Source organism: Denticeps clupeoides, chromosome 12 (assembly GCF_900700375.1).
Source record: "Denticeps clupeoides chromosome 12, fDenClu1.1, whole genome shotgun sequence".
In the NCBI taxonomy this organism is placed as follows: domain Eukaryota; kingdom Metazoa; phylum Chordata; class Actinopteri; order Clupeiformes; family Denticipitidae; genus Denticeps; species Denticeps clupeoides.
Genome location: NC_041718.1, coordinates 7137787 through 7161733, shown reverse-complemented (window position 1 = coordinate 7161733; position 23947 = coordinate 7137787). Strand labels below are relative to the sequence as shown.

Sequence of the window (23947 nt, the reverse complement as noted above, 5' to 3'; positions counted from 1 at the left end):
CCAATTTTATTTGATGCCTTATGACTTTGATGTGTAAGTCCTGTGGGGCAACTCGTTTCAGATGATTGGCAAATGTGAGGTTTTTGCCAGAGGGGCTATCGCATTTTCTGAGTATCAGAGTGGATTTTACAAATGTGCTGTGAGGACCATATTAGTTCTCTTCCTCTTCCCCCCTCAACATGGTTTGCACGGATTTGCTGTGTGTGTTTATAGAGCGCCGAAAACCGCTACGATCTGCGCTGCCGGAGAGGCTCAAGCAGAGAGACAGAGCTTTCAAACCAATGATTCCCGCACGTCAGAATGAGGAGAGTGCCTTCTAACAGTGGGAGAGACTGCTGAATTCAGGGGGACAATTTGTGGAGCGCTGGAGAGAACGCTTGAGAGCGAGAGTGCTGAGAGCGAGATGGTCCTGGAGAGTGGAGAACAGACCCGGCAAAACCAAACTGTGATGTTGTGTTTGTCCGGTTTTAGCCTGCAAACACGGTATTTCTTAGAAAGAAAAAAGTGCAAGCTCTCAAGCGGAGGATAGAGAATAATATGTATAATATTTTTCTTACTTAAAATCATTCTACGGAGTTGCAAGGTTGAAAAAAAGGACGTTTGAGGGGGAAAAAAAAGCCGAGCACTTCCATTCGATCACCATTTGCCACCGAGTTGCCACTTTTACGACACTGCAGCATCCATCTTCAATACCTCAGGTACAGCTGTCTTCTCAGCTTAAGGGAAAGGCCACCATGTTCAATAGCTCTCCGCGTTCCCTGTCGGCAATGTCATATACTCAGATTGATTTACAGTACTAACCCACTTTCCCTCCACAAAATCTCACCTTTCGTTGTAACTTTTAAACATAACGGCAGCGTGGCCGCAGAAGCAGCATTTTGAAATGCCACCGGGTGCCAAACACAGGGAGAGCTTCTCTGCTTTAACGTTTCTGTTTCCGTATTATCTGATTAAAGAGCCGGGTCAGGATTTGCAATAAGGTTCTACTGTCAGGCTGTGTGTGGAACTCGAAAAACACCATCTTACCCCTGGAGGCTTCAGTGCTGGAGGGGTAGCCAAGGCTGTCCATCAGGGAGTCTGGGACCCAGGCATCCTTCACCGCAGATTTAAAGATCTCTCTGTTGTCCAAAGCTTGAGTGGGCCTATGGTTGTTCCTCAAGTACTCGACGGACTTAACGTGATCCTGTTGCTCGGTGGTGAAGATGGAGTAGAAGGCTTCCAGCTGCGAGATGAGATAGGTAAACAGTGTCAAGGTGAAGTATCGACTGAAGGCTGGGGTCAAAAGTGAATGGCTAACGTGGGACTGCTGTGAATAAAACTGAGTGCTTACAAATTAGATTGGAGTGGAGCTCAAACCCCAGCCAAGCAAGAGAAGGGTTTTGAGTAACACAGATTACTTAAAAAGAAGGATCGAGGGAAGCACTGTCACATATTTCTGTTGTGATTTGTGTAATGCACTTTGAGTAACATTTAAACAAACAGTATTATCTTAGGTCTAGTGGAATATTTACAGACAAAATGTTCCCAATTACATTGAATATTTCCTTCCGGATTTATCACATTCCTACATACAATGTATAAATGTTCCCTGATCCTCACTGCATTTAACACAGGTTATTCCCCTGGCCCAAAGATGCACGACAAGGATTAAAGTTAAATTATACTTACTTAGTAAGTATTATACTTAGTTAGTAAGTATTATACTTAAAATGCTATATTTAAATGAAAACACTTAATGATTTAACAAATATTGAATAAGAGCTTCTGCATGATACAGGAGAATAGCCTCAGCATTGCTGCTCTGTTCAGCTGTTGCATGTGGACGGGTTTGTGTGACTGCTGGGCACACTGTATACAGTAGATTGTTGTTGTTGGAGGATTACTGTGAGTGACAAAGGCCCATGGGGGTGGGGGTGAACACACAGAAATGTGTCAATAGAGACATCGGTTTGTTGTTACTAGGAAACGACTGTAAAGCGGCTGATTTTAGCCAGATGACAATATTGGGCAACGTTTGTACTCCAGGGAATGAATCATCTCAATAAAGGGAGTTACTGGCAATCGATCGCTATGCCTGTCCTGTAAAGTAGCATAATAGATTATAGATCCTCACAAAATCAATAAAGCAGTCATTGTTAGTACTAAACAAACCGTTTTATGTGGTCTCTATTGTGCCAAGGTCAGTAATCATTAGGAGCCATCATGCCACACATTCTCTCTTTTTGAGAAGGACTAGATGAGACAAGGATTTGTTAATAATTACAAATGCTAAAACTCAATGGCCTTTGAGAAGCAAACTGCTTAATTCAATTCCTTCCTTAAGTAAGAAGGCAGCTGACACATTCATTTGATAAAATCAGACCTGATCTATAGCACAGACTTTGTGATATTGTTCACCAAGGTGCACTCACAAACACGTAATATCGCTGAACTGAGACAAATTTTTGCATGTTAACCTTTAATTAGACAAATGTCAAAACCATTGAGCAATTTAATATATAATAAGACACAACAGACATGACATGGTAGATATTACCATGTTATACCAGCATGACAAACGGCTGGGACTATAAATGTGTACATCAATAGGCAGTACCATTGAAATGGCACTCGGGAACAAGGCAACTGTTCCCACATAAGCATTCTGAGGTGCACATATGCAAAAACAAGATGAAGAGTCGGCTCAAAAATGTTTTCAGTGGCCTAATTTGCAGTAAATTAGCTGTGACTGGCAGCATTATAGAGCAGGCTAGTCAGCCCACTGGCTGTGGAAATGGATGTTTCATTACGTTTATAAAGCCCTGTAGTCTACCTGTGTAAGCGCCTTGGCACGGGTCCACAGCTACAATAACTAACGTACGAATAATGGATCACAGCTGGACATAAATCACACCGCGCTCTCTGCAGCAGTGTGTGGCGAAGCGCATGCATAAAGGAACGTGTATTTAGGGACGTAACCTGGGAAGAAGCGAGACCACCAGTAGGGACATACCACACAAAAGCTGCCGGCAGTGCTGGCCAGGGCATAAAGGTGTGCCGAAACGAGGTCAGGAGTGATGTCATTGGAAAATGTGCTCACCTGGCTTTTTCTTCTGGACAGTAACTCTAATGATAATGTAGTGGTTGGGCCTTCGGAGGTGAGGGGCTAAGAGGTCGCGAGCGAGGGGCCGTGTTCAGAAGAAGTTACAAGCCCACTGCAGGTTTTTGTTCCAGTCATCTGGATTTACCAATTAGCTCTCTGTTGAGAAGTAAAATGTTTTTACTCCTCACCCCTATTTCATTAAATGAGACTTCAGATGTTTTAGGTCTCACCAACTATTCTTCAGCTCACAATTCTAGTAAGAATTGTTCATAGAAGTCATTAAATAAAATAGTTTAAGTAAACCTGGGTCTGGTTCTAAATGTTTTGATACTGATACCATAATGATACCTTGTTTCAATCAGATAATTACATAAAATCATTATTTTTGCTCAATAGTGAACTCAAACCAGTTCACTATTCAACAAATGTTTCTCTTTTCAACAAATGTATAGGGATTGCTGGAATCTAATCAAATGCATTGGAGTGATTTGACTATTTTTACAGATATTCAGTTAAAGTGGTATACCATATATGCACAGTACAAGTATACTGTATAAGAACAAGTTTGTAGACTGCAAGGTCTGAAGTAACTGTGCTATGATCGTCTGTGTGCAGCCAGCTGTGAGTTTTTAAGTGAAAGATATTTCCACTTCAGGATTTCACAATCTTGCAATTGTAACAACTAATGCAAATTCAACCAACCACTGTGAAATATGAAAGAACCTGCAATTTTGTCAGATCACCACAGCCTTTCCACAAATTCGACTAAAACCATAGCTGACTGCAGCTGCAGTCACTTACACCACTCTGCCTTCCTCTGCAATGCATGCACATGCTGACTGGAAGGAAGGGAGCTCATATGTCTTCTAATGTACTAAAACGCTATCTATGGCATTGACGATTCATGCAATTACACTGCAAAAAAAGTTACTTTAGAAAAATATCTGCAAATTCTGGCACACAAAAAAAAAAAGCGCCTGTGAAATCCTGAAAGGACTGCAAATTGCTCTGTAGTTGAAGGCTAGGCTACTGCAGTCCATGCCAGACCGCTAATAACCAGCATTTATCCAGCGTAACATTGACGCGACACAGCAGATAAACATCGACCACTGCCATCTGTGAATATCATCTCATTTGCCAAAAGGCTGAGGGCGGTCAACAAGGAGAATATAGGCTGGTTACGAATGGCTGATTTATCAGTGGATCTTTAGCTGACAGGCTGATGAACATAGATGTGCTGGCTGAAATTAAAATGCAGGGATCCACGGTTTCGTTTGACATCTTTGGTTATAGTCTTCTTGGCTGCTGATGTCAGAATACTAAATAGATGTTACCCAACACAAACACTGGCTACTCCCAAACCCTCTTCCAATAATAAAGGAATGGACAGATATTCCTAATGAGGTATGTTTAAAGGAAATAATAACTTTTTTGCTGGCTTACAAATGGACAGGTTCACTGAACTGTGGTGCAGCAGAGTTTTCTTAAATCAACAACCCCACCCTCATCTTGAGGAGAGAACTAACTGATGGAACACTTTCACAACTACCACGTCTCAGCCTGGGCCTATCTGTATACTTTTCCAAATAAAAATGTTTTTTTGTTCTGTTTGGATGTTCTTTTTTTTTTTTACTTTGTTTATTAAAAAGACCGGGTAATGTATAACATTTAGGACAATGTTCTGCATTTGCTTGATTACTTTTCCTGAAAAAAAAAAAATTTAAATGCTGACAGCGATATAATAACAAAGCCAGTATTTTCATAAATATCTTATGATGTTATAATAATTATTATATTATGAATTGTTATGTCATACACAAAGACTTGCTCCCAATCTGGTGTGATATTGTGTGCACACACCCACCTGTTGGTGCGACAGGTACACCGGTCTGCTGAAGACGATCCACTCCACCACCCGGCTGCAGGGCGGGGTGGTCAGCGAGCCCATGTAACGGTAGTAGCTGCCCAGAGAGGATGGCAGCAGGTCTCTCAGGGTGAACGGACTGAGGAAGGTCTCCTTCTCTACAGGACATGGGACAGACAGGAACACTGAGTCACCCTGACCGAGGAGATCATTTCCTCCTTTCCTCCATGGTACAGTACATGTCTCTCTGGCTGTGGTTCTCTGAGGCATGTGAAGAGATTATCCTCTTTAAAGCTTTTATCACGGTTGTGTAGTGGGCACAATATTTGAAAATCCTTCAGCGCTGGCATCTTGTGGGCAGCCTCCACATAGCGGTAATGTCCCTGGCACAGGGACAGTTTGGCTTTTGCTATCAGTCATCTGTCAGGTGTCCAGAAAATGCTGTCTTAAAGTGAGAATGACTTTGCAGTCTCTTCCAATGCTTTTTATACTGCTGTGTCTAAACTATGCCAAGGGGGTCATTTCAATGGCACTTTTGGATCAATAACACTATGAATGCAGCTTAAAGCTTTAGAGTTATTGCTGTGATATATAGGGGAAAAAAAAGAAATAAAAATCACACACACACCATGATGAACCACGCGCTTCAGCCCAGTAATGATGGGCTCCGCAGCCACGTTGTCCTTCAGTCCCACCTGGCAGACACACAACAAAAGACAACGTTTCAGCATTTCAGAACTGCTGAATGTCAAGCTACAAGTCTAGAACTGTCACTCAGTGTCACAAATGCACAACACCTTGGTCTACGACGACTTCTAATGCAGTAGAGGCAGCAAGTTGCAGTTTCAATATCCAGACGTCCAGCACAGTGCATAAAAAGCTCGCACACTCTGCGCATATGTTAATGTCAAAAGGAGGACGTTGCTTATACAGCATGTGCTAATTAAGAAGTGACTATAATTAAAGTGTTGCCAGGGTTTAAGGGTACTATGCGTACTGTGACAGACGTGCTCATCACAGGCGACATAAACATCCTTATAGAGCACATGTTGGTTTTTGCTGTTTATGCTTTAAAATACTCCCAAAGAGCACTAATGAACAAGGACAGTTCAATAAGAGCTCTAAGCTCTAAATGCTGACGTTAGCATGGGTTTGGAGGCGGGGCCTGCATGAACTCGCCCCTGGGAGCTCCGTAGCGGCTGGACATATTGCTTGTTTAAAACGATGCAATTTCATGGAAATGCCGAGGTTGCGCACCACGGTGCTAATAGCTGTAAGCGATAGTCCTGTCAGTACAGGGGGGAAAACCGTTTAGGGCCCTTCTTCTGGCACACTCCTTCACCGTCCGACAGCGGACCAACATAGAAAACACCTGCACTCCAGTTTCGCGCTGAGAAACAACCCTGTCAGTGCACTACGTGTGGGTGTCTGTACGTCTGGGACAGAAAAGTACAGAGGGACACTGTGCACGTGCAACTGCAGTGTCAACTGAATAATCTGTGTGTCCCCAAATGGAATATAAAACTACAAAATTACCCGTGGCAACTAAGTGCTATAAATACATATGTACAATATCAAGCAAAAGCAGCTCACAATTCGCTTGGTGGTTGTCTGCTTTTACCGGTTGACCTATTACATCACAGACCAAATTTTGTTTCGTTATCCTGGCCACCCCAGATAAGACCTTGCACTATGCCCAATGACCCAGGACAGGCTCTGGCACAAGCTGTTGAGTATAGTGAGTCAGGGAGTGACATGACTCCCATATTGTTGCAGTGTTGTCCAGAAGCAGAAGCCCCTGCTTCCGGGTTCAAGCCCTGGAGATGGAATTGTAGATCTTGCACGGAGCATCTAGCCCTCCATGCAGGAGTAGCTCTTAGCTGGCATTATCTGGCTGTGACTGTGTGATTTCTGTTGGATTTGTTATAATTGGGTTTCCTCTAAAAAATGTAATAAAGATATGGCTTGATGTTGAGCTTACTGAAACCGGAACTGGAGTAACTTATGAGCAAGGCCCATACACAAAATTGTGTGTTTTTTTTTTTTTGTTCCTCCATTGTTCCACGAGGAAGTAAAAAGACGTCCTTGGTTTTGTAAACTAATGAGCGCATTTTTCACAGCTTGTTATACACCCATGCCCTTGCAGAATCACAAAAACACAAGACCTTAAAATCCTAAAATGATCAGAGAGTCGAAAAAACCCCAAACTAAACTGGGTCAGTTATGCCAAAGCAGAATGGAATCTCTGAAAATAAAGAAGTGGGGGTAAAATGAGAATGAAGAAGAGCTAGACAAATTGAGGATGAGAGAAATGGGTCTTTAGGGCCTTTTGTCAATCCTAGACAAATAAACAGACTCTTTTCAAACGGACTGTGGTTTCTTTTGTTGGATGAACGGAGCACAAAAACTCACAGTATAATATTTCAAACATACAGTTATATCTCCCAATTTACTCTGGTGTGCAGTGTTTATACACTGAGATAAAAAAAAATTGCTGCCCCTCTCCTTTGGAATATATGTAGACTTATGCTAATCTCATAAGGCAGCAGTTGGAGGAGAAGTGAGAGGAGCAGATCTCATATTCATTCAGCTGAATGTATGACGAGGGTCTTGTTACAGATGGGCGGCGCTGCCTTTGTGTGGCTCCCCATCTGCTGCGGGGACATAAAGTGACGCCGAGTGTTTAAATCAAACATGCACATGCATATTCACACACACACAAACACACACACAGAGGATATAAACCTGCAGACAAACTCATCCATGCAGACACATGCACACATGTGAACAACTCGTACAGATAAGAACACATGCATACGTCAGGCTGATTTATTAAGGAAAAGGAAATACAGACATACTAAAGACACACAAAAAAAAAACACATTCAGAACCAGACACATGTATACACACTAAACATGCAAAACATTACACAAAGTTAAATATGCTCAGAATCTCTTGTGCAATTTGAAATGGAGTCAGTCTGCTGTTTAAATTAATTAAGTGGTGGTAGACTAGTTACCGCGGTGTAATTTATTTACTATACACGGCCTCTCATATGACTGTCCCGCCAGGCAGCATCCGAGCTAAAAACTACTCTGAGTCTTCAGTGCTTTTGGGACACCGCTTGAGAGGTTTCTACATACAGTTTCTCTCATGACGTAAGGCAGAATGGATCAAAAGTTAGCAGTAGCAAATGTATATGTTTGTCAGAGGTGCGAGCAAGGCTGGAAATTTAACAGCGAACACGCAATTTACTCTGTTATTATCCTGTTGACCTAGATATAAGCCGACGCCCTGGTTTTGCAAGACCAGAAAACAGCCTTTAGTGGACCACGTCTTGCTTTTATACAGACAGCTAATGATGGAGATGTAGGCTCGTGCTTTTAACATCATTTGGATGGATCTGGTAATGAGTCCAGAAGTCGAATCGGGTGTGCTTAATGAAGGCAAATCCCAAAATTGTGACGTATATATGTGAATTTCAGGAGGACATAAAAATCTTTGCCACAGAATGAAACAACAACAACAACAGTGCTGTGATTCAGGGAGAAATACACACACACACACACACCCTCCCAAGCTTCTTTTGGTGGTCATGACTGAAGCCGTTGCTGTGTGCACTACTTCCCAAGGCAGGGAGCATGACTTGAACTGCACGGATCATAACATCAGAACTTGACGTATGTGGGGTTCAGATAACTAATTTGCCCGATGATAATCTCCTATAGACGTTGCCACCCCAACACTCTCGGACACACACACTTACCACAGTTCCCCACGGACTGTTCAACTAGATGAAATACCTTTAAATGTTCATTTATATAATTGCTGTGGTCACTCGACATGACAAGGTTTAGTCCTGTGGGAATCTCCACACAGACAGACCGAGCCAGAGAGAGAGAAAAAAAATTACTGTTTGTAAGGAGCCTGCAGAGGTTGTTGCTCTTTTAACCTGTTGCATCTCCTTCACCATAATGGTTCCCTGGGGACACATTTGGCCACGCTAACTCTATTTCTCAATAATGCAGCACGAGTCGGGGTGATTGCGGGGGCCGAGGGCAACGATCGAGCGAGAGAGAGAAAGAAAGCAAGCAAGCAAGCAAGCATCAGGCCTACATGCGATTTGTGAAATGCAAAAGTGAAGTGATTGTCATTGTGAAACAATGCACAGCACACGGTGCACACAACGAAATGTGTCCTCTGCTTTTAACCATCACCTTTGGTGAGCAATGGGCAGCCATGACAGGGAGCAGTGTGCGGGGACGGTGCTTTGCTCAGTGGCACCTCGTTGGCACCTTGGCGGCTAAGGATTCGAACCGGCAACCTTCTGATTACGGGGCCGCTTCCTTAACCACATTTTTCAGATGAATGTATGTGTATGGGGGTATATGTATTTGTAACTGTATAGACAATTACAGTTGAGAGAAGCCCAAAGAGATAGGTGGCATTTAGTGTGTGTGTTTGTGTGAGAAGAAAAAAAAAAAAAAAAACACGTCACTGGGATATAGAGTAGAGCCCAAAGCAAACAGTGACTGCATCACAGGAGAATAAACACTGGTTCTCGGAATACTAACTCCCATCTGTTACCGGCCGTTACCTGGAAACAGATCCCCTCCGGCTGTACTGGTCTACAAGAGGGACCATTTCAAGGGGCGCCAAGGAAAAAAAAGAAATAAATAAGCAAACTAAAAATGAATAAAGATCCCGGGGAAACGCTCCACTTGCGTTTTGGATTGGCATCAGAGCAAAATTCTCAATTCTCCCGGGGGAAGTAATGATAGTCATCATGGTGCAGACTGATTCCACAATAAGAAAGGAAAGGTTCTCACCTGAAAGAACACCGACATGGCAGCGATGATTCGCTTCTCCTTAATGGCGGTGCTTAGGCTGTCAAAGTCGTCAGAGTTGTACAGGTAAATCTGCATCTGCGTACGGGGAGAGAGGACACACACCGGATTGAAGCTTTGACTGAAACGACAAGACAAGCACATCTCTTCAAATGAGCGCACGGTTGAAAGGAACAGAGTATACAATCCGAGCCTCGGTCGAGTGGGGAGCGCGGGATCGAAGCGGCCCCAGAGCCTCCACCGAACCCTGCTGTCTGCGCCGATGCACCGCTGAACACGGAAGTTCACGTAAAGGGTCAACACGATTTCTCACTCTGGAACTCTTTCATCCAAAGGCACACACACACACACACACACACACACACACACACACACACCTGCTTTAAATACAACCTTGGCTGCACAACCACACTCTCCCTGCATTTGTAACATTAATAAAATAAGGGATTACATTTCCTCTGAGCTAAAGGATTTAGGAATGTTCAGTGCAAGTCAAACCAAATCCTCTAAATCATATACATTATGTTTGAATGGCTTTAAAAAAATTGTCCCCCTTCTGTTGCACCGTGAAAAAAAAAAAAAAAAAAAACGACACGACCGAAATAAATCCGCCATATTCGCAGCATGATTGCTTTTAATTTGTATTGTCAATGTCCTTATTATCTGCCCACATAGTCTTCCGCTGTCTCCAGCCGCTGCGTAAGCCCCCATTTAAACAGCCTTTACACGCAGACGGACGTCACGTTCCAGTTGCCTCTGCAGTTACATGCCCTTAATCTAGGAAATAGTCACCGGGCCATGCTTTAAAGAAGAGCACAGTTGGAGTAATTGGATGCAATGCTGAGAGAACAACAGATAATGGCCAGTGACCACACACACGCACACACACACCCAAAACACACAGAAATCAATAATTTATCCAGCCCCACAGAATTAAGAGAGATTTTAGAACTCTGAAGAACCTGCGGGCTTGAGACAGGATGCAACTTTTTCCTCCTTGCATATACTCTGCAGCAAGGAGACATTTATTTATTTAATTAGTTCCTAAACCAATTGCTGGATATAAAACTTTATTTATAAATCAAAGAAGAATGATTTTAACACCCAGGCCTTGTAGGTAATGCTGGTTAAACGTGAAAAGGTAGACAAACATACAACTTTACAAATCGCAAACCTTCCCCCATTGCTTTTAACAAGCACATTTCTATGTCTAAATGCTGACTTTGCCTTTAAAGAAAGGTGAACAAGGAATAATGAAAAAAAAAAAAAGAAAGGGAAGAAGGGAGGCTACATATAAAGCAACTCTACAAGGACTCAGCAACAAAAGCTAATAATACATTCCCGAGGTAGAACAGCAGTCTCAGCAAATCTTAAAGATAAATAAGTTATTCTGTCTCGGAACACCCTAGATGTATATTACTTTAAATACAGTTATATAACACTGACTAAGTGCTATAAGCATGAGTCAGGCTGTAGGTCTCTCAGCTTCCATAGTTCCGCGCACATAATTGCAATAAAAGAGCAAGGAAAGGCCATACTTTACTCAAGTTCCACTCGAAAGGAGTCTAATTAGGCAGCGTGTTTCAAGACGCGTTGCAGCAGTAGAGTGGAGAGCCGTTCGACTGGCTTTTAAATTAAGACATCACAAAGAGCCGAGAACTAGTATATAGTTCTCCTAGCGCTCGATTAAATAGCACCAACTGTTGTGGTTTTAACACAACCCAAAAGTACAGGTTACTCAAAAACATGAGGTAACAGTAGCGATTAGTAGTCACAGGAGGGGTTGAATAAATAAGAATCCTCTAATGATCCTCAGACCTCCATCAGCAGACATCCCTGCAGGCCACGTCTCACTCTTTCAGCTGGATGACGCATAGTGTCCAGATTATTAATGATACTATGAGGGCCACTATGTGAAAATAACATATGGATGTATATATATGCATTTAAGGTTCTTGTCAATGTAAGGAAGCTGGGTCAGACCACAAGAACAGGAAAAAAGGTCAACCCTGTTTAAAATGTCCCCAAAGGTGGGTCATGGAGGAGGTCATAGAGTTCCGCATAATAAGTAACCTTTATTTATAAGGGAGTCTGTAATTAATGAATTTATTGCTGTATATGATATTAGTCTAAAATATAAACCCACATGACAGGAAAAACTATTTGGAGAACAGAAAAAACTATTTGTATACAATGTCAGCATTTCTCAAAAAAATTCAATGCCCGTCAAGTGTATAAATTGGCAAACTGTAGATTCACAGGATGGCTTAAGAGAACAGACGTGCCATTGAAATGCGGCATCTTATGCACGTGAAAATACAGCACTGTTTATTTTTATTAAAATCTCCTTGCATCCTGCGTGGCTTCCACCAGCACCAGTGCTCGTTTACATGAAACCCTCCCTCCCTGCTTCTTTCGTAGCATCTAAATGAGAGATTTTTGAATATAACAGCATTTATCGCAAGCGGGCCTAAAATCGGTTTTGCAATTAATAGTTGGGTTAATTCAGTACACAGGCCTACACTGGTAGATTGGATTGTCCAATGAAAAACCAAGCTTTTCTTAATGGAACATTCAAATCATGAACTGATAATCTAAGACCTATGTGTATTCTGCGATGGGAAATTTTAGTTTACAAAACGGAAAATAGATAAACAAATAATTAAAGACACATACGTATCAACCTAAATGGGTGCATGGATGCAGAGCTGAACACGAAAGTTCACATAAAGCGTCAACATGATTTGGAACTCTTTATCCAAAGGCACACACGCACATACACACACGCACACACCTGCTTTAAATACTAAGGTCTGTGTTTTCTGTGATGGACATTTTTAGGTACATGCATATGCATTTGGTGTTACTTTAACAACACTGTACCCATGCATGCTTTCAATCTGGGCTTTTTTCCCCCCAATAAAAATGGTAACAAATTAAATTGCACATTCTGAAATGAATCAAACGTGATTGTTTAATTCATTACAACACTTTAAAACTCCTTCACCGTCAGGGATCGTCTCTGCCTAGGATGATTTTCGAATCTGCGTCATAGATCACACCAACCACACAAAGTAAACAAAATGCAGCTGTGTTAATTGTGTTAAATTATTTCACCACATCACATATTTAGAAATTGAATCAGACTGTTTAACATGTTAACTTTCACAGCCCTGTTTCATACTGGAGCCATTTATGAGGGGAGATATGTCCAAAAACAACACTTAGTGTTCCATCTTTGTTGCATGAATTCTCACCTACAATTGTAACTGCTGCCTCAGCTGGGCTTTTCAACATTCGTCCAGATGCAATCCTCCTCGTCTTCCGGCTCTCGGACTGCTCTTGGTTAAAGGACATGACTCAACTGTTGCTGTGTTTGCATACGAACTAAAAATCCTCACCTTCAGGTAAAAGGTGAGCAAGTAACCTATCAGTTTAAATAAAATGTACGCTCGGGTTGCCCCGAGGATGAGAGAGCATGATCTCTAGAGCCCAGCGCTTCCTTCACAACGAGGATAATTAACAGCCAGACAGCAAAGGGGAAAAAAAAGCCAAATAAATAAATCCTTTAATACATAAAACAGTCCCTCCAATGAAAGCTAATTGGGTTCTCTCAGCCTTCCTTTAATTCAGAGCTGTAATTCTGTGCATTTGTAGTTAGCCCTGTGCCAAGGGGAGAGAAATATTAGCTATTTATTCTAACATTTTAACCATATTAGCCAATTTGCTTACTCACCCATGTCTAATATATTTCGGATTTGGTTACTTCATTTTTTGGGGACTAAAGTTGGGGAAAAAGTACCAGTTTTGAATGCAGAATGCATTTCAAAATAAGTAGACTTCTGACCGGGTTTAATGATTTTGAAACTGTGCATTTGTTTATGAGCCATAAAGCTAAAACATCACAAACATCACGACTGGTTTTCGGTCTCAAGCCCAGGAAAATGGGGACGGTTGTGTCAGGAAGGGCACCGGGCATAAAACTTTTGCCAGGTCAATTGTGGTGATATCTAACAGTTGCAGCCGAAGGAAAAAGAAGAAAGCTAAAATAGCACCAGGTACTCACACACACACACACACACACACACACGAGGCATAATTAGCATTCAAAGCACCAGCACTAACCAAGTGTTCAGAAAGACTGAGGCAACAATCAAATAGACAAATCTGTGATAAAGGTCCCCAAAGTAAAGGCCATCCGAACTTTAAATTAAGGCTCCAGTGCAATGCATACAATGTGCTGTTCATTTTCTCTCCTGTGGAATTTTTCTATATAATTGTATTATGATCACTGTCATACAATATAAGATTTAAGATTTAATTAAATTAATATCTTATAACTTCAATTAGATTTAATTGATTCCAAGGGCTGTGAGATTTTCACGCATCACAGAATGCAATGATTATCAATAAATATGGATTTTTCACATAGAGATAAACTTATAGCCAATAACTATGATATTACCCTTTGATATTTTCATAAAAGAAATGTCTTTCGATATGTATCGGTGTTCTCTGACATACACACTGTTTCACTGCTGCTCTCTCACCTGGCTGCAACTGTAACAAAAAAAATTCTGTGTTTGCTTCACTCACCTCCACAGGGAACTTGCGTCCCCCAATGCTGTGTTCTGAGCCAGCCGAGCCATTGTGACCCCAGTGGAACTCCATCTTCTCAGCTTTGAAGCGCCCAGGTAGCCCTGCCCCCCTCACGAAGTAGTCATTCTTCAGTAGTATGGACACTAAGGGAGGAAGAGGAGGAAAAGGCTGACTTGGGGAATAAATCTCTCTATATACACTGATATGTGTACATATCAGCATAGAGGATTTTTTATGTAATGCTACACAAATCACACTCCAAGGAAATTAAAAAGAAGTTGGCGTATGAAATAAATTTATCCGGAATAATATGCTGACGTTACGCATTAGTGTACCTGCCATACCTGCCAGCAATTAGCCTTTGAAATATGAGAGAAGTCTGTGTATTTGCCCTTTAGATTAATCAGGTCATACATCAGTCAGCCATAAGATTATGGCTGAATTATAATAGGAGGTTCCCAATTTTGCCAACTAAACAGCTCTGACCAAGCTAGTTGGCCCTGGTCAAAGAAACAGAAATCCTTACACTTGTCCACTTGCTGTCTGATATCCCACCTACTGCCAGCTGTCACTGTAATGAGATAAATCAATGCTATTCACTTCACCCTTCGGTGATACGGTAAACAAGTACAAAACCTCCAGGGTCAGCACAACATGTACTGAATGAAAGAGCATCTTGAAGTCCGTGCTACTGATTTCATGGCTGTTTTGTCGGGAATAGGAGACAATTTGGATCAATTTTGCAGCACATATTGTAGATTTCATTTTGACAAATACAATAAAATACTTTTATATCTCTTATTAAGGAACAAGCAAAATTATAGTGGTTTCATTTATTAAACTAATTGCACATAAAATTATTTGTTTGAATATTGGCTGATTGTTAGTTAAAAAACCTGCCTAGTAATTCTGTCGAGATGTCCACAATTCTTTTTAAAATGTGCATATAGTTTTTGTTACTGGACAAGCATCTCTCTAAAAGACCCAGAAGTGTCGAGATTTTGCATCTCTTCTAATTTGCGGATGCACGGTGTCAGACAGCTCCCATACATAATCACCTTCCATTTTTTACCACTGGGAACTGGGCAGCTGCTGCTGAAACATTTAACCTCCAGGCCGGCACGGACGACTATGAATTGCACAAGAAATCAGAGCATGTGAGTGCAGACAACACAAAAGTGCAACGACAGAAAGGAGGGGGGAGGGCAAGAGTACGGAAACAGACAGAGCCCGCTGCCATCTATTCCTGACAAGGAGGCTAATGGAAGTCTGAGCGCGAGAGAAACCAAGACATACAGTGCTGTTTTTTTCTTCTTTTTCTTCTGTTCAGGACGGCACAGATCAATGTGTCCCTGTGAGCTGGCCACAAAAGAATCAACGCTGATCATGCTGAGTCAAAAGAAATATTTATATAGCACGTTCAACGGGAAAGACAATGCTTGCGTTTTCTTTTGACTCCTTTTCAGTTTTTGCCAACAGTGGGTGTTTCATTACTGATGCCATTCTGCATCTTGGCACACACACACGTACTTGCGAAGGAATGAAATGCCGAGCCAAAAATGTTTTGAATCACAGCTTGCTAAAATAAGAGCCTTTGTTAAAAGTAAAGCTGTGATCAATAGTGGCACATGAGATCTATGTGGTGTCTGGAGTCTTCTAAAAAGTTATATGCTACTGGTATGCCCAGCTTGCGGTCAAAGTAAACTTTAAAGAACCTGCATCAAGACGAGGCAGAACAGCTAACCTGTCTTGCCCGTGTTCTTCATTGAGGTTTTGTTGGATGAGGGCGTTTCAAACCCTTCCAGGGTCAGATCTTGGAACTCCTGCGAGATCCTGGCATCTGCATCTGAAATGTCCACCGGTGACTGCCTCCTCTCAGCACACTCCGGGTACGAGGACGCCCAGCTGCTGGGCCCATGGGTTCCTACACAAGCAAAGAAGGGCAAAAATAAAAGTTGGTCAAGAGACATTAAGTCTCAGAAGAGGACTCCTCTCGTTTAGCTACAAACTCAACCCTACAACCTTTACACTTACTACAGAAATTAAATCAGTCATAAAGTCATTGGTTTTTCATGTATTTTGGCACAAAAATTACTTGACTGAGTAAGACTGTGAAAGTAAAGAGTATGAACCAGAAACCACACCACACCAAAAGCTTATTATGCAGGCATCAGTGAACACTAACCTCACCCATTTGCTTCCTACTTGTGAAATAATTAGGGGTGAGAAATAATTTGAAAAGCTATCTTGGAAAGTTGGAACTTTTTCATTAATTCCAAAAATGTAGGAGTGTTAAACAGAATTTAAGGAATCTAAGGCAGACCCCCATGGAGGTCAAGAGAGAATTTATGAGGGTTGCCAGATCATTGTGGAAAACAAATTACATTTACAAAATAATTAGAACTAAATTTAGCTGTTGGTGTGTACTGGCAGCATGCTTAAAGAATTTCCTAGCTGGTCTTTCAGCTTAACTTCATAACTTTTGATTTCAGCACTGTGCACAGCATTGTATCCTCCACACCTGGATGCGTGAGGTAGGAAGGGAGGGATGGAAAAAGGGACACATACACATAACAGGTGGGGCCATGTTAACCTGCTCTAAGGTAAATTATTAAAATGTAGGGAAAGGCATGGCTGATGCTAGCTAACTTTCTAATTAATTTGCTAAAGTGTAGCTAACCAGTTATTTGTCCTTGATAAATTGGCTTCCTAACCTCAGCATATAAAAACTAAAAAATACGTTTTTTTTTTCATTCGAATATAATGAAAAACATGATTTAAAACATATGTTCCTGTAATACCTTCTAATTTTTTTAATGATATAGATACTTTCTGATGATATACTTTCTTCACTACATATTAGCATTGTGAGAATAATAACATATCTCGAAATGAATGACCATAGTTATTTTTTTAATGCTTTTAATTTTTTGCGTCTCTAATTTTGATCATTCAATGGTGAAATAATCACCGCTTTCCATGCACAAATTCTAAGAAAATGCTACACCAATTTGTAGTGGTGGGGAAGATCTGTGCACAGCTTCCAAAAGACAAAATGCAGTAATGCCATGGAATTGTACGAGTTGAATATTAAGTCTTTCATAACAGACACGATTGTGGCGGTAATGTCACGCTCCAAACAGCTGCACAATAACCCAAATCACTCATATTTCCACTTTGTTATTGCCATAATGTGATTTTCCTGGCTTCACCATGGTAACAGGAGATTCAGCATCAGCCAGGAACATATGAAAGCATCCTGAGTAATTCCCTCATCACTACTGAGGGCACTTGACCTCTCTCTGCAGGTCGGTGAAATTAGAACAATTAAGATACATCTGCTGATGCTGTAATTTCCCCGAAATGAGAGACATTTTGAAAAGAAAAACATTGATTGCAACAGCTACATTCTCTGCTTCTACAAGAAATACCACAGACATGTTCAGCATTACATTTCCTAGAGGAAAATTGTTGATCTAAAAACAGTGATATTTGGTTTTTGAATCTGGTTTCTGGAATGTGGATTGCTGATACTTTCACTGGAGAAATCCTGAATAGCTTTTGATTGCCTCTTGCTCACCAGCATTTGACTATGGTACAACTCATGAATTATTATAAAACCAACTCTGATCTCCCATGCTCTCTGGACTGGTCTTAAAAGTGCATTTTCAAATGGCTAATCAAAATCTGATTTAGTGCTTTTTATTCAGAGAGTTCGGCTCTATTTCCTCACTTTGGGTAATCTATTCTGTAGACGGCCCAGATAGTATAATAGAAAAAAAGAAGAAGAAAAAAAAAAAAAAACCTTCTAAGAAGAAATCTGAGAAACTTAAAAGAGACTTTTCCCTGACATATATACTTGTGCCTCGTCTCTTCTTACATGGCTGTAAGCTGCATTAAATGTATTAGTTTCATTTAAGCAGCCTGGTGATTCTGATTAATATCCATCTGATCTCATTAGGGACTTGGACGTGGCAGAATCCAGTGTATAAATTTCCAGGACCCATGTTGAGTGCCCTCAGGATACAGGGTGAAGTCTTTGCATTTTTTTCCCCTTTCTTCCCTGACAGATTAAGGTCAGGTTTCTGGGTAATGGCATGGCTTCCTTTAAAAACCCTCACAAAGTTTCCCCATCAATGTAACCTCTTCTATAGACAGGGATCGATATTCATTAAAACGACGAACATACAGTGTAGCTTTCACTTCACCAGTAAACAGGGTCAGCTGTGTGGATCCCTGGATGTTTAGTCTCAACAGTCGTAACTCAATCAGAACTCGGTATGCTTAATAAAGTACCCAGTATGTGATTCACTCTGGTGGACCATGTAATGCATGTAATTCCACCAGCAGAAAACATCTCTCACTAAAACCATAATTACTGTACCAGCAATAAGCATTAGTTAAACTAATAGACATATTGAATCCACAAAACCAACCCATTCCATTTTAACTACAATTTGCTGATGGGACTATTCTGCTAATCCCTGTTTTATCCTGACAGTCCCAAATGCTGCCTGCTAATGTAGATCTTTTATGGACGCTGGATCACAGGCTCTCCCCTTGTCCGCTGTGATTTGCTAAGTGCTGACGGAGTGTGCATATGTGGACCAAGCAGCTCCTTGCCCAACAGGGATCTGGGTCTTCGTTTGTAAAGGGAGGCCTGCTCAAAGTCTTCCCTCCCCAGAGTCAAACAGGCGGTGCTTCACAAGGCCCTTTTTTCACAGCAGCAGGAACTTTGATGCCCATATGAAAGTGTGACCCTTGTGGAACAATATGCATTTTAGATGCACTTTTATTACAGCTACTCAACATTTAATGTCTCTATATTACACTAATGAATACATTTTATAAGTTTCAACGTTGTTACGCAGGTAACAAGATAATGTCCATCTTATGTTAAGACCATTAGCAAAGAATTTCGGATTGGATGGCTTTCATGCTCAATTTCTCTCAATTTTTTTATTTTTTGCTTTCCTGGGAATACAAACCATGCATTATCTCACAGTCAGGCAGCTTGACTGGACCTTCTCCTGGCTCTCTTCTCATTTCACACTGCAAAAATTGGCTGTCAGCACGGTGTTTCTGAAAAAGCTTGATTAAACATCTGTTTCAGAATAAACACTGAGTTGACAATTAGCCATGGCAATTGTGTTATTTAAGCCCATTGACTCCCAGCATGGATAGAACATGGATTTAATGTAATTGTTTTGAAACAAAATGAGTTTTATACTCCTGCACCCTGCTTTGGCTGCAGAGTTACTACTACTTAAAAATAATAATTGGGTATCTACATTTATAATTAGAGTGCCTGGGTCATTTCAGACGCCTTTAAAAGGTGCCGTGTAGTCAATCTGCTCAATTACTAGCCCATCAAATAGGGGGAAGCATATCATCAGAAAGCTGGAAAGTCCAACCCTATAATTAAAAACAAGAACATACACAGTTCCTGCAAAATTCCTAATACACTTTTTTTTTTTTTTTTTTTAAATCAACAGGTTCACAAAAACATTTTTACAAGCATCCTTGATCAGTGGGAAATTAATAAAAAGGCTTCACACAGTGCTCTGAAGTGCACAGATAGCTACAGGTACAAAGATCTCCAACCTTTCAGCAGATCCCCATGGTGTGTTAAAACCACTGCTGAAAGTGCTCTTGCGGCCCATTATTCCACAGTGGAGGGTGTATGAAGGCTTTCAATGATAGCCAGGGCTTTCCTGTTCTTCCTGTTCACTGATCTCCTTTGAATCCGCGGGCACCCCAATTACAGAGCTTGCCTTCTGGGTTCAAAAAGGAGTGTTCTTCCATAATCCTGCCCCTCCACCCCCAGCACATTGACCACCACATGCTGGTAAAACCAGAGTAACAGCTTGCTGCAAACGGCAAGGTTCTCAACATCAATGTTTGTAGACCTAATTTGCTGTAAAAGTGAGCCCTAACAAACTTGTAGAATTCAACCTCCCTTTGCCACACATCACAGATGAAGATATGGGGCCAGAGGGAATGACAGTGGAGGGCAGTGGCAGATGATGTTCTTTAAAAAGCCCAGGATTTCACCATGACACTGAACGTGAAACAGATAACATATCAAATGTGAAAACAGTGAAACGATTTGCCATCTCCAATCAAACATATCCAGTGTGGCATGTTCTTCCCGTGCCTGACAATTCTCCTGTAGTTTGCCCTCAGCCAACATCTTTTCAGCGGAGGCCTATAAAATATTAGCCTTAAGGATCATTTTTTTTGTCACATCCAAGGTACTCCCTAGGCAAATTAATTCATAATGCTGTGAACTCTACTAACCTCAACACATCCTCTTTTGAAGCTTCACTTCCCCCAAGAACACATTTTAAATCATTTAAGTACAGTATAAAGTGAATATTTTACACATTTGAAAAATCCTTTCATTTTCTACAAATGTTACTTGCAGAATAAAGTCCTTTGAAGTCATATGGAAAGTATAATGCAAAAATACTGTGCATTATTTATAGAAAAAAATCTATAACTCTTGCCATTGTTCACACATTTGGCACACTGGGATTCTACATGGCATTAACAATTGGGCTAGGATGTACAGGGGGTTTTAAAATGTTAATGCCTTTAGTCTTAACTGTGGGTGTTGCGAGATCAAAATACAGACTATGAAAATGGTCACATGCCTTTTGGCTGTCTGTGTCTATTAGTGTCTGTAAAGTACAACAGGCTTGACAATCCTCAGGAATAATACATAACCCTCCACACACAGAATGGGGGGAAAAAAAAAAAAAAAAAAAAACCACAATCGGTGCTGCAGTTCTTTACCGATATTTGCCGGCAAGTAATAGAAATGGCTTGAGGTCTGAATGTTTCACACAACAAACATGTATGAGGACCGCATCAAACTGAACCGCTGTAAAACAAAAAGAATGAGATGAATGCTATTCTGTTATTTTCAGCTCCTGCTGGACGTCAGCTGAGAATGTTCCAAGTCTCACTCAGCAACCACTTAGTCCTCTCAGTCTCTGACTTGAGTCATCACATTATACATTTTCAAGGTATAAGCACTCTTTACATACCCTTTTATGGTCATGTCATTTAAGGTCATTGTTTTGAGGTGACTTAATTCATGCAATTCTCTATCGTTACAGATTTAACTTGATAAGACATTTCAGAGAAAGCAAAAAGAAAATCATGGTTATACATGAATATTGTGGCAGGGGAGCATTGGCAGATTAGTCCTGCACTTGGTACCACCATGGAAACCTTCATCTTTTGACTTCTATGTGGAGCTCAACCTCTAATTAGGTCTAAGATTGAGGCCTTGACCCATCACAGGACTTTTATAATTCCCTCCCTGAAGGGAGGCTAGGACCTTAACTGGAAGCACATGCCTGATTCATTTAATGATTGCTGCACAAGCGCCTCTTTTGGGTCAAAGCCCCCTGAAGCTGCAGCAGAGAGTGCCGTACACCCGCCGGTAGCCACCAATCCCTCACACACAGGTGCTTTCCTGACCTGAGTAGAGTAGCTCTGGCTGTAAAAACACAATGTTTGGTGGAAGGTATAATATCTGAGATGATAAAATGTGAGTTGAAAACTGTATGGCCCAAATGTAAACAAATTGGCTGCAGAAGTGGTAATGGGGAGCTAGACAAGTCTTGGTTTATGGATTAGTGCTTATTTTCCTTATTTTTTTCTGTGCCATCTGTTTTGCACACCGAGGTTTGTGTTCAGTGTCATCAGCCACTCTGTGTCACACTCCCTAAAGTACAACAGGCACATGTTTGTCTCAATCTGCCACCTTTGTTATGAGGCACAATCCCATTAACCTTGGGGATAAATAACCTCGCTTGTGTTGCCGTGGGGACAGTGACAGTGTGGAGATTGCCTTGTCATTTCCGTTTTGTCCCCCGTGGGAAGGGTACACAAAACGCACAGCTTGGCAGCCCTCGCGCACTTGGCACACAAATACTCACCAGTCCAGTCCAATCAGCCCATCAGCAGTTCTTACACAGGCCTGGGACGACAGCAAACAAACCCCCAGGGTGGGTCTAAGTGGTAGCAACAGCCCGCAGTTCAGGGATCAAAAAATGTTGCACCCAAAAAAAATTTTTTTTAAAAAAAGTGTTGCTTTCTTACACTACATGAACATGTTTGTCATTAAAAACAGCATTTTAATTAACACTTGTGTATGCATGCACATATATATGTACATGTACAAAAAAAATAGGCTGCTAGGTTAGGCTCCAGCTAGGGCTAGGTGGTATGGCAAACACAATATACTTCCCCATATCGAACAAAAGATTTTTTGTCAGATTGGTTCTTATCACAATTTTTCCTGATATTGCCAGACAATCTAAAGACAGTTTATTAACATAAAAACATGACTTTAGCAGAAAATGCTTAACTCATTTTACACAGGCCGGGCTTGTTAGGTAAATGAACACTGAGCCCATGCATTTTGATTAGCGAGAGAAAATGGATGCTGAGGAGGTGCCTCTGACTATTTGGTTGGATTGACAACAAATGTCTGAGGTGTGGAATAATTTTAACCATTTGAAACAAGCTGGTAGGCAGAGTCTACAGTGTAACACACCCATTTAATGTTAACTGACTAACACGGCTGCTCTTATTCTATGGCACCGCACAACGGAGACAGTGGCTAACGGACAATCTGCCTTTCTCTAAACCTGCATGTTCCCTGTCCCTCTTAGTCTAGCACCAATAGCGAGCACAATGCATGTTGGTACAGTCAGGCCACCACCGCAATTACCAAATTTTATCGCGATCATCGATCAAGATTGTGTAAATGCCCAACACTAGTCAGTGTACACGAAACAAGAAAACCACAAAAAAAAAAAAAAAAAAGAGAGAGAGCTGAACATATATACAATGAAGGTGGCAACAATTAATCATTATCAGCAATAATAATAGTTGGCAACTAAATAAGAAATCAAAACTTTCCTCATTGTCTATGTACATTACACCACTGGACTTCATTTTCAATAAAAGAGCTGTGCACATTTCTATCAAAAGTGAAATCAGGCATGCATGTAGATTAGGAGTGTGTGTGGACATTTCACATGCTACAGCACAAAGACAATGAACAGGTTGAATATTTGTAACACAGACATGTAGCATCCAGAACATTACATTAAGTTAAAAGGACAAATGTGAAATGAGCTTTTCCAACAGTCTCATTTCATGAAAGCCTGAAATGTGAAGTTTGATTTTTAGAAAAAAATCTACGCCTGGTTATCAAACCACCTCCAATTTAAGATTATAAGTTATATAACTATTTTTAATTTAGAAAGCATAAAGCAAGGTAATAATTTTAGATGTGTGCATGTTTTGTACATGTTCTAATAATAAAATAGATTAAAAGAATGAGATGTAAATGTGAAAATACACCATGTAAGTCATAAAATCAACAAAACCAGAGAAGTCAAATGTAAAATCAGAAGCGGCAGTCAATGCCTGACTTGTGTGAAAATAACTTCCTTGGCATCAGGTGCACTGTCAGTGGCAGGTCTCTTTAAACTGCTTCATCTGTGGTCCAGTAATGAGGCTCCACTTCCA

General features: G+C 41.0%; 1 protein-coding gene across 1 annotated transcript in view; it reads right to left on the bottom strand.

Moving 5' to 3' along the window:
* Window positions 1-23947, bottom strand: part of ca16b (carbonic anhydrase XVI b) — a 75348-nt gene that overhangs the window by 22627 nt on the left and 28774 nt on the right. Inside the window, exons 3-8 of the mRNA XM_028999433.1 lie at window positions 16137-16316; window positions 14390-14535; window positions 9776-9871; window positions 5575-5641; window positions 4947-5104; window positions 1027-1222 (exon numbers count right to left, since the gene is read on the bottom strand). Of these exons, the coding sequence (XP_028855266.1) occupies window positions 1027-1222; window positions 4947-5104; window positions 5575-5641; window positions 9776-9871; window positions 14390-14535; window positions 16137-16316 (843 nt within the window). The remainder of the gene's footprint in view (window positions 1-1026; window positions 1223-4946; window positions 5105-5574; window positions 5642-9775; window positions 9872-14389; window positions 14536-16136; window positions 16317-23947) is intronic.